At 37.9% G+C, this 12,186-nt stretch overlaps 1 protein-coding gene across 2 annotated transcripts in view; it reads right to left on the bottom strand.

Moving 5' to 3' along the window:
* pard3aa (par-3 family cell polarity regulator alpha, a) overlaps positions 1–12,186 on the bottom strand; it is a 505,838-nt gene that overhangs the window by 437,113 nt on the left and 56,539 nt on the right. For both annotated transcript variants that reach the window (XM_036582761.1, XM_036582769.1), the window contains exon 2: positions 9,779–9,880. In XM_036582761.1, the coding sequence (XP_036438654.1) occupies positions 9,779–9,880 (102 nt within the window). The remainder of the gene's footprint in view (positions 1–9,778; positions 9,881–12,186) is intronic.

The following is a 12,186-nucleotide window of genomic DNA, read 5'->3' as shown; positions in this document are numbered from 1 at the left end:
GACGCTGACTCAGTTGTCCTCAGTCACCTTGGTTCACTGAGTGAAAAATCTGACTATGATAGATTTTTGTCATTTTCGTTTGAAAAATGCCCAACCAGTATCAATAGTGATAATCATGTAATTTTATATTGTTTTATATTCTCACTCATGCTGCATTTAAAAAAGACATTTTGTTCAAAGTGCAGATTCTGAACTGCAGATGCAGTAAATTGAATTTATTATGCAACTACAGAGATGACACAATACCACATTTTCTTTTCTGATACTGCTACCAATACTGAAACTCTGAGTATCATTTGATACTGATTCCAATATTTCTTCTTTAAAAAAGACAAAACTAGCTATTAGCTATTTAAAAAATGAGCTACCATGGTCAAACTACTCAAGCACTCTACTACTCCACTGGAAGAAATACACAGCTAACACTGTCACATCACACCCTAAGAATGAGTGCTGTTTCAGACTAGATCCGTTCAATTACTAATTTTTTTCTCTCCATTGTCCAATCCAGCATTTTCTGTTTTTATCTGCCTGATACCGATGTCTGGTATCTCAGGATGTATAGATATGTCAATACATCTGGCCTAGCATTGCAGAGAAATATAACATTTATTTTTGTAGAGTTACAAATACAGTTAAATTTATAAAATGTAGATATTTCAGAAACTTATTTTAATAACTCTGCCTCTCCTAAACATTGTTCTCTTCAATAATAATGTACAATAAATATCGATCTAAAAGATCTGTAAAATATAACGTCCAAATGGTGAAAAAAACTGAAGTAATTATCTGCAGATAACAATATGATTGCGATATCATTGCTTATCCCTACTGGTATAGGATTGGTGTCATCGTTACAGAGTTAATTTTGTAATTATGTAATTAGACAAATAAACATGTAGCATAAATCAAATATGTAACAACATCTAAAGGTTCATTTTCTGCTGTGGTCAGATGAATGCATTACACTGGGGCCTAACTAAAATCTTATTGCTGTGAGAGTGAACCGATGTTACACCGTTGAAATATTCAGCAGTAAACATCGACAGTGAGCAGCCTCTCTACTGGCGCTGACGTGTTAAGGGTGCTGCACAGCGCAGTGAAGTTTAACAGCATTAAAAACGGCCTGAAGGGGAAAGGAAATGAGCTCACACAAACACACATGCACTGGATGAGTGGGTCAATCCACGAGAAGGCCAGCCAAACACGCTCCTGCTACAAATACCACATCCCTGCGTCACTCTGCATTTACACTCTACAGTCTTCGAGTAAATATTTTTCTGGGAGTCCCAAGGCAATGCAAACACACAGATGCACGAACACACCCTGGAGCAACCTTATAGACATGGAAAAAAATTCAAACAAACAGTCATTCCTGAAAAAAAAAACAAGATGCACACGCACACACACACACACACACACACACACACACACAGATACATACAGGCCTGTTGTAATCATGAAATTGCAACTGACAACTCACAGTCATTAAAGTAATTGTGATTAATGACTTGTTTATTTCACGTCACCATTAGAGTATAAGCCTATCAGTGTAATAATACACACATGCCTCATTACAAGGAAGAGCCATTCACTGAACATATAAACATATATACAGACATGGAACATATAAACAGATTTGTATGTCTGTTGCAAGGCCAGAACACTGTGCTAGGACAATTCCAGGCAAGGGCATGTTTACCTCCACAGGCTTACGACAACTGAGGTCACAATGTTATTGAACAGTCTTCTCCATGCTGCTCATTATAATGAATATTCAAATGTTGCAAACAAAAGCAGGCCACCAAGGGCAAAAATTACAGCAGCTTCAAGCCTAAATTTTCTTCATACTTCTGTCCATTTTACAGATAACAGTTGGGGTGAAAGAACACACAGATTTTCAGGTTAAATAAAATTCAGATCTGATGTCAAGATTCAATTTGATTTTTGATATTTTGTGTGTTTACAATGCCTTGATTTTACATAGCTTTTATTATATACTAAACAGATTAGTTGGCTCAGACTGGTCTGGCTGTGCCAGCTTTCTAACAAAATAAGCTTCAAAAATCACAACCCCTGGAGATCTGAGGACTTCAAAAAAAGCCCTGTCAATTGAGTATAGGTGCGTGCATAGCATAAACCCTCCAACTTTACTCTGATAGGATGCTGTCAGATGCCTAGCTTTGATAACTGACAGTGGTTTCCAAGTAATATGGCAACGGAGTGACCTTTAGAAGAGGCTGAGGGGTGTAAAGAGTTGTAAAGTTCAGTGCACTTTTGAATGTTTCATGTTTTTTTTTTTTTTTAATAATAATATACTGCATCGAAATTGTTACACCCTTGACAGTACGTGTCAGAAACAGCATAATCAAGTCTATTTTGGATTACATAAAAACATTGCTGTTTTAATGCAAATGTGTAATAATTGAGGCATGCAGATTGCATGAATATAAGCCTCCATTACTCGTTAGCTCCATTAAGTCTTCTAGCTGCAAAACCAATTTCAGCCACCAGCTATGTCTTGGTTGACTGAACAAATTTGGAGTGAGTGAAGTTTTATCACAGTATTCCCTTAAAGGTAGTGAAATTAAGTAACAAAGAACCTTGTGTTCAGGTAGACAATTTCCTTTAATTCAAGAGATAAAAAACAACTCATTCCTATCCTGTGAGCTGCAATAAACACGATTGTAAAATCTAATGACTGTAGAAAATAATCGTGGTTATTTCAAATAACAGTATTCATCTCAGGCTCAAGCCATTGTGCTCTACACGTGACAGGCCTGTACATATACACATACACATACATACAACATCTATTTCCACAGAGCAGGCACTTAAGACTTAAGACACTGAAGACAAAATCCCCTGACAGCATGTGGAACAAAATATCGCTTCTGACACGGAAGTCTGGTGCCTGGAGGAGGCTGCTGGTGACAGGGCATCTCAGAAACACTCATCCGTCTGAGTCTGGCCTCTGACAGGAGCACCATCCATGCAGAATGGCGGATCACTGGACCTTAAAGCTCATAAGCCCAGACAGTTCCTCAAGGGAGCAGCTATGGCTGCCATGTTTCACATGCTGTAAACAGCATCATAGAACTCTGAGCCACAGTTGGCTGCCTCCTTGTCTCTCTCCCCAGGGTTCTGCTTTACCTGGCTTTAGGATGGTGTATCAGTTAAAAAGAGATTTAAGGTGGAATTGCATGATTAAATTCAAGCTAATATAAGCCCAATCAGCCTTTAGCTTCTTCTTACTTTACATTCTGTCCTCATGAGATTCAATAACTCATAAGAATATTTAATGTTAAACAACTAGAAAAACATAAGATAAAAAAAAAACATTTTCCCAAGAAAACAGACAGAAAGTCTGTCCTCAAGATGTCTGCTATTACCGTTTCTAGCTGTGTTTTATCCACTTTCATCAATTTATATAGATAACAATATGTCAGTAACCATAAAAGCCTATTTGAGATTACTTAACAACTGTGGGCAGCTTGAGGTAGGCGTGAGATGATTTAGACATGCTGTTTGCACAACGCTAATTGGTAGAGCTTAAGTTTCTATTTTGTATTGGTTACATCAGCCTTGCAGGTCTAGAGCAAAACTGAAGCACATTTAGAAACCAATCAATGTCTCGGCTGTCTGGCTGCATTTGGGGTTAAGGGGTCAAATTGTGTCAGTTTGATTACTCAACTATTCATTTAACCCCATAAATACGAGGCTTATTACATCCTAAAGCTTATTTTTCAGTAACTACAATCCAGACTGGCTGAGTTATTTGTAAATAACAGGCTGAGTTATTTGTAAATAACAGAAGGAATATAAAAGTTTAAGAGGTTATTAAAGTTAATGGTTGTTAGACCAATCATAATTGATCACAGGAAGTGGTATCCTCCCTCTAGTCAAGTTGTTCTCTTCTGCTCATCAGCCAGCAGCCTGTCCCATGTTAAGTGCATAAGCAAATGCTCCACCCCTCCTGCTAATTGCACTATACCAACAGAATTAAACCCCACTTTTAATCCAGACTATAATCTGGCAACCCTGCTGGGGAAGCCATAGCGATCAGTGCCGTGAGACAGTCCACACTACAGCATGTGCTTCCCTAATCCGAGGAGGTGACTGAAATCTCTGCATCACTAATGGGCTTAGAGAGGTTCACTTACACAAACCACAAATCAACCTCAGTATGTTTTTTAGTAAAAATTTTTAAGGCTCTTTTTGCTTGAATAAGATTTGTAGCATATCTTCACTCCCTTTAAGACTTTATGCTACTTAACATTTTGTCAGTGATGTTTTCAGAGGTTTTATCTTCATTAAAATCTCATTAAAATCTGTCCCAGAGTAGTTGGTCTGCGTGGTTGTCCAACTTGGCCACAGTAAAATGGATCAGCATGCGGAACTGGAGTTTTCTGTGTGCTACTACCTTTTCTATCACTGCACAAAGAAACCTCCATAATGCCTTGATTCTTGGATACACCAATCGTTTCTGAGCAAGCATGCACACACATTCAGAACAGATTTCAGGGCTTATTATTGATTTGTTTCATCAGAGTAACAGAAAAAAGTAATTAAAGGAGAAGAGTAGATTAAAAGGCAAAAAGTCATGTTTGGTCTCGTAATTAAAGAGTAATTAAAACCACACACCACACTTTGGGCTGAAACAGGAAATCTTTTATTATTGATTATCAATAAGTAAATGACCCCTAACAAGTCCTAATGCCACAGAATATTAATTTTTGCATTCTCTAGAAAATTCAGCATTTACAGAAGTATTCAGAAAATTCAATTCAGGGCTATGACTTGCTTACCATTCTGAAGTCTTTGATTGTGGCATGAAGCAAAGCAAAGCTATCAATAGTGAGGATGTAGGAATTTTGGTTCAAACTCTTACTAGACTGATGCTTTCAAGGCTGTAAACACAGTCCAGTACAGCTCCCTGCTAAAGACGGCTTTGACCACTGACCACTTAAAAGAACGTGTTCAGCAGGCACACACAGCTCATTATGAATATGGGTGTATATCACAGACCTCTTAGCAATTCAGCGATATTAGGATGCTTCAGGAAATTATTCAATGAATCATTAAATTTCAAACTTCACCAGAATTTAGTTTCATTACTTTGGTACAACTTAGAATGTCACAACTACATAATCGCATAATCACAATTATTTTAGATGCTGGCAATTATTCAAGCTGATGCCATAATCTCCACAGTAATTATATATCACATTGATATCATGCTGCAACAAACAATGTGAACTGAATGCACTGGGGTGAGGCAAATATGTAAATAACAAAAAGCAATAAATGCTTTCACTTTGACACGATGGGACCTATGAAAACAAAAAAAGTTTCGAACTTTTTATTTAACATGTTTAGAGTGCAGTGCTGAGTAACGTTTTTTTTTATTTCTTAGCTATGTAGCTAATTTTAGCATGTATGCCTTCTAATTCTAATGCTTTAGCATGTATGCTGGCACATAAAGTAAATGTGTGTGAGTTTCCTTGCACAACAGTATTGATTTAACCATACAACCAGTGTGAGCTACTAAGTAAACATAGCTAACAAGTAAGGTGGATAATCAGCTGAATCGGTCACTTTAAGCTTGAATTTTAATAGTTGTAAACAGTAAAGAAGAAAAAACAATTAAATTGTTAATAGCAATTATTTTTATGACAATCATCAGCTAAATTTTCAAGATCATGATAGACCTACTGAATACACAAATGTGATACAGACAATAAAAATACATTACGCATTTTAAAAAAATTACATTCAAAAATGTTATTTTGGCCATAAACATAAGTGTTTTCTTTACTGAAAATGATTGTATTTATGAATATAAATGATCATAATATTTCAAAATTGTTACTATCAGATCAATGTACAGCTCTCAATAAATTACCATGGATAATTGTAAAAGAAACCCAAAACAATTCAAAACTAGCATGATTAAGTGATTAAAATCCATTAAAATGAGCAGCAGCGAAGAGGAAATAGGTCAATAAACCAGTTTCTCATAGCCGTATCAGTCTGTAATGACTTCCAATGACAGGCAGGGGGCTCACAAGGAACAGCGCACTGTACAGCCTCTGTAACCACAAGATAACCTGCATTAAAAGATCTAACAGAATAACCTCCCAGACTGTGTCTGATTAGCAAAACAAGCTTACTGAGTCATGAAGTGAAACCCAGGGAACTAATTAACCTGCAAACCCACATGCACCACCAGTAGAGCAGTCCAGAGCAGATGCAGTGTCAAAGTTTGTGTGTGTGGGTGTGTGTGCTAATGAGGCAGCACATCACTGTATTTGTAACTACAAGCACACTGGAGCTGCTAAAAAGACTTAATATTTGCAAATGAAAATCTATGATGACTGCCTCCATCTATTGACTTATTAACTAAACAACAGCTTAAAATCAATACAAAGACATAACTCTCTGTGCTTTGAATGCATAGTACTCACATAGCAAAATCTAATTACCGCATACAATCAATAACTGTAAATCTCACTTTATAAATAAGTAGAAGTTAGGGCAGTTAATACTCCAGAGTCTCCATCTGCAGCATCTGTGGAATATGTTGAATTGCCATAGACATTTATTTTCCTGTACTTTTAAAAAAAAAAATTCAGATTCAAAATACACTTCCAATAGAAGTCAATGACAAGTTGCTTTAACACTTGACCATAGTCTTGTTTGGCTGGACATTTATTGTAAACATTATGTATAAATGTTGGTGGGCCCTATTAGGGTGGGAAAAAAAATGAAAATTCTAAAATCAATCCATTGCTTTGTGAAGACAAAGCTTAAAATAGAGTTGATGGCGTGCTTGTCACCATTGTCCAAAGGACAACAAGCCTGTCAGCCCAAATAAAACATAACCTCTTGCAAGGGAAGAACAGCCCCATTAGGTAATAATAGTGTTTTCTAGACAGCTTGTTTTGCTTGTGTTATCGATAACTCTGAACGAGTATGGACTATACAAAGTTGAGGGTGGGTTTTAGAGGGGGCATACCTCCCTGCAATCCACCAGCAAAAGTTTAACAAGCTGTTCCCAGAGGAGTATTCTCATTACAAGATCACCACATCTGCCCCCTGGCAACTACACCTGCCCACTGCCTTCAATTACAAATGTTCTTTCAGAGAACACGTTTTGAGCTCTTATACTAAATTCATGGAAACATATCTAAATTGTGTCCACAGTAATAGAGCATATACTGCAGATGCAGCAGGTTAAAAAATGTTGACGAATTTTTTTAAAGCAAAAATAAAGAAGTGCACAGTAGAAAGGGATGTGAGGTGAGGTTAAGAGAGAATGAGCTAACAAGAGTGTGAAAAGAGAAAAGGGGGGCAAGAAAAGCATGAAGAGGGAGGAGGAGTGTGGGGGTGTGGTATAGTCCTCAGAGGCATCTCGCACAGCAGTGCTGCAGATGTGTGTGTGTGTCTGTGTCCCCAATTCCTAGCAGACACGTTACCATGGCAGCCGGCAAATAAAAGAGTCCACTTTTCCCAGGATGAGAGGAACAGCTCTCAAAAATACACACAAACTCACACCTGTATGAATTCCTGTCTCTCATCTGTATACACAGCTAACATACACAGACACCCAAGGTTAATGCCACGATTTGCAGAACACACCCCTGCGTGTTCACATTCAATCTGTTTATCCACAGAGGTAAGACATTTATCTGTGACCTTCTCACCTTTTCACCTGTCTGACCCATACGTAAGATACTAATATCTTTCACTATCAACTATATTAGTACAGCTAATCAAGTACCCAAGACTTTTCTAAGAGTTAATAAAGTTATTTTTATTTTTTGATTTTCTAAACAATGAAAATTGACTTTAAAGAAATCTGCACAATTTTTTAAAGATTATAAAATACTTTCTTAGAAAAGATAAGATAGAGAGCCTTTAAAAGGACTGCCTTAACAATATATAACAAAACTAGCTAGCCAAAAAAAAAACAAAAAAAACAAAATAAAAAAAAACAAAACAAAATGTATCCAACTGTTTATTATTGGAGAGAGAGCAGTAGGAGATATTAAAATATGAATCTTCATGTAAAAAGTAGGTGTGTAATGATTCTGAAAACAAAAAGAAAAGAGAGTGTTTCTATAGACATTACTGTAGTATTGCAGTATGTGAAACAACGCACCAAAATAACTAGTATTGTGATATTACACTGTGGCCATACTGCCCTCCCCTAAATGATGAAAGCACTTTTGCAGAGATACATTAGGCTGAATGCCACAATGTCCTCACCCACTGAGCATGCTACAGCACATCATCTTCACAAGCTCCGAAATGCATGGAAGCCTTCTGCTCATTCACTGCCAGGCTAATTTCTTCTTCAGACAGCAATGGGCAGCAGCCCAGAAGGCGTCCCCGCTGTTCTTAGGGGTGATGTATTCAGAGTTGCATAACACACTACAGAGGCCTACAGTTTGGCAGCCCTAATGCATTTAAAATGACATTTTAAACGCTAGCACTCGCCTCACTCAAAGGCACGTTTCCGCTCGTTTGGTGCTGTTCGGACCTCTTATAAAATATGAATTTGAACAAACAAGACTTGCATGAAACCCACATGAGCACAAACCAACAAGCAGAAAAAGCCGATGCTGAGCCAACTGATCATCGCTAGTTGATTTGCATGCTAGCTGCCGGAGGGAGCCCAGCAGGACTGGACAGAGTAATTAGCTTCCAGACAGAACAACTCAACATGTACCAGCTCAGAGGAAGTGCACATTAATGCCCAATATGTATTATGATGTATCATAAAAAGAATAATAATAATAAATAATAAAAAAATCAGTCTACACTGCGTACGTTTATATTGAATAAAATAACAGCAATCACTAATATCACAAGTATTTCCAAACTTTCTATCTAAAAAGAAGCTTACTTTTCTAAACCTAACCTTAACCTACAAGCTAAAGAATGAATGGTTTTAGTATTTCAATAATAAAAATGAAACATGTAGCTTTTGTTGAAAAAAACACTTTGTACCTGACATTACAAATTACCCAATTGCTCTTGGGAGGACATACATACTGGACCAATGATTCAAAGACAGTGGTAAACTTCAAACCATTTCTAACTGATGACATCATACTAGAAGTCTCATGACTGTGCTTTGAACAGCCACCACACCAGAGAAAAACATTCAATCCAACAGACTACCAGCACGAGAGAGTGGTCTGACAGAAGACAAATCAGCCCAGCATCATTCACCCTGTGACACCACACACACCCCTATGTTTAGTCACTGACATACACTCACTCTCACACACACGGAATCCAATGTGTTACAACAACTCAAGGAAAATTAGGGCAGGAAGTAATAAGATAACCATCATTGCATGAGCCACATCCTGGCTATTCCTAAACACAGTAGAATGATGATGGCATGCATCCGGCAACAACAAGAAAACCAAAAATCAAGGAAACACAGGAGAGCGGCCCATTTCAACTGGACCCCTCTTTTTTTATCTTGTTCGCTCTCTCCCCTGCTTGGGAACAGGGTCCACATTAACAAGGTATGTGTAAATATTTGATTGGTTTGCAAGAGAGTTCTGCATGCAACTCTTCAGTCACCAGAGCAAACACTCGTCATATTCAACTCCACACACTGCAGGTAGAACAGAAACATCTTCACTTGGAAGCACTTATCCTTATCTTAATGAGAGAAAAAAAAACTCACACCAAGCATACCGAAGCCAGCAAAGAGCACATTTTAGGATAACTGCTCTGCTAAAAGCAGCACACTCACCCTGTCTTTATCATCAGCTACATCACACAGCACATCATCCAAGTCCAGGATGCCTCCATCACCATGCTCCAAGCGGTGAACCTGGATCCAATAGCCTGGGTCCTACAGAGAGAGAAAGAGAGAAAGAAAGAGTTAATAATAGGTGAGGAACCGCTCTGCAGCTTAAAGGGGAATTCAGTCCTTGACCTGTAAACAGAGTCATTCAGAGTGGTCCAAGGTGAAATGGTACATTGTAGAGGAACCAGGCATTGCCATGTCACATATATTGCCATTTTATTTACTATCCAAAACCACCAGAGAACCCATACGCATCTAGTTTTTTTATATGTAATGATGAAACACAGTAGAAAAAAGTGGTAAATCTGAAAAAATAAGTTTTCTTTTTTTTTTGCCTTACAACGTCCTGCATGTACCCCTCCACCATGAATGCTTATTTCCACTTGCGTTAGCTCCTCTAGCTGTTTGTTATGTGATTTGTTAGCATCAAGCTAATGGCACCACGCATTAATTTTCCCCACAAAACACAAATATTTAAAGCATTTAAGGCATTCAAGCAACATGCAATACACTTTTTTAGATTGCAGTAAGTGCCAACTAGATTTTAGGACTGAATCTGTTTTCAAAAATAAATCAATAAAACGTGGCAGAACATACATTTTAGGTAAATAGTTGTTAAATGTATTGAATGATAAACAGCCATTTTATGTCAACAAAACTATTATTATTTATTCATGGATGAACTGAAAAGTAAAGGTGAAAATCTTTGCCATTTTAAAGGAAGTTTTGGGAAGTTATGTTCAGAACACTTAGCTTTTTCATGTTTTATAGTCTCTCTTTGTCGGAACGATCAGCTTACAGCTGTTATTAACTGCTGTCCTACACAGTGGCCTGAGGTGAAGCCTGGCAGAGCTGCTGTAGGTTATCCCTCATTATTCGTGAGAACAATAGACGGAGCTGTGCTGTACAATCTTCTTCGCACATTCAGGGTTAGACGAGCTGTCACGCTAGATCAAATATCATGAGAACATTCAACTGTGCAGTTGCTTCTGACAGGAGTGTGAGGACACCGCTGCGTGTGTTTGTGCTTGTCAGAAGGGAGTGTGACATGAAAGATAACCTCTGCACACTTGCACACACATAGACTGTCAATGATGCAGCAAGAAAACACATACAGTACACCAGAGGTGGATAACTGTTGTATTCAGTTATGTAGACATAAGAAATTTGATGGATTCGCACTCTTTTAAATGATATGTTTTACTCATACTTAAGTATGCTTGTGAAAAAAGGAAATTCTTTAATTTCTTTCTGACTTCTTTGATGTTAACTCCTCTCAATTCAGATATTTTGCATTTCATTTTAGCCCAAAATACAGTGTTTATTAATTGTTATATCTGCCTTTTTATCACTACTTCAGTTCGTTTACAGTTGCTAACTTTATTTCTACCATCATCGCTTTATTGCAGCACTAATATGTTAATATTTTGCTTCTGTTGAATTTTTGTCCTATAAGTGAATTACCTGAGTGTGGTTTAAGGTTTTAAGGTTACACTACAGTTCTCTGCAGTATACACAAGCAATGACAATTCAGAGACAGTGGCAGACACATTTTTCCCCCCAAAGGAAATCAGGGCCTGACTGTGCTGGCTCAAACCCAGCTAGCTGCTGCTGCTGCGGTGGTACACGCACATTAGGCTAATCTGAGCTGAGCTGAACTGCTGGAATCTGGTAGCTGGACACACATGCTACTACTCTCATCCAACCTGGCACAGCCTCAGACACGCACAAAGAAAAAGAGGAGGAGGAGGAGGTGGACGAAGATGGGCGGAATTTGGGTCGAATGCTAATGCAACGCTAGCCTGCTCTGTTTCAGCCTTGCTAAGTACTCTATCGCTTGCTTGTCCTTTTACCTAGTCCTTTCTTACCCTCTCCTTCTTATCTCACGTAAGAGTGGGCAATATAGCATCACGATACCTGAAAACATTTTCACAATCACGGTATTTATTTTTTCTGAGGTTTGCAATAAAGTTATATGAAGTGCAAAATATATGTGCACAATAACGCCACATCTAATACGATGATGAAAAACAATGATACGATGACACAATGATTTTATGAAGGGTAGCAAAAGAGCAGGAATAGAATGGAGGATAACAGGTGGGGGAGGGGTGTAAAACCAAACTGTCATTCTTTCATTTGTTCTTTCATTCCTCCATGCATCCATTCACCCATCCATTCAAATAAAAGAGCTTGAAAGAAGCTTGATGATATGGAAGTGTTGTTGAAAGACTCAAAACATACTGATCCCACACTGACCCAGATTATACAGTCCACATATACACTCATATGCACAAATCTGGGTGCCCCGGGTCAAATTACATATGTTGTGAGAATAAGTACACATATAC

The sequence above is a fragment of the Colossoma macropomum genome, unplaced genomic scaffold, assembly GCF_904425465.1.
Source record: "Colossoma macropomum unplaced genomic scaffold, Colossoma_macropomum, whole genome shotgun sequence".
NCBI classification, from domain to species: domain Eukaryota; kingdom Metazoa; phylum Chordata; class Actinopteri; order Characiformes; family Serrasalmidae; genus Colossoma; species Colossoma macropomum.
This window is presented reverse-complemented; position numbering and strand designations above follow the sequence as displayed.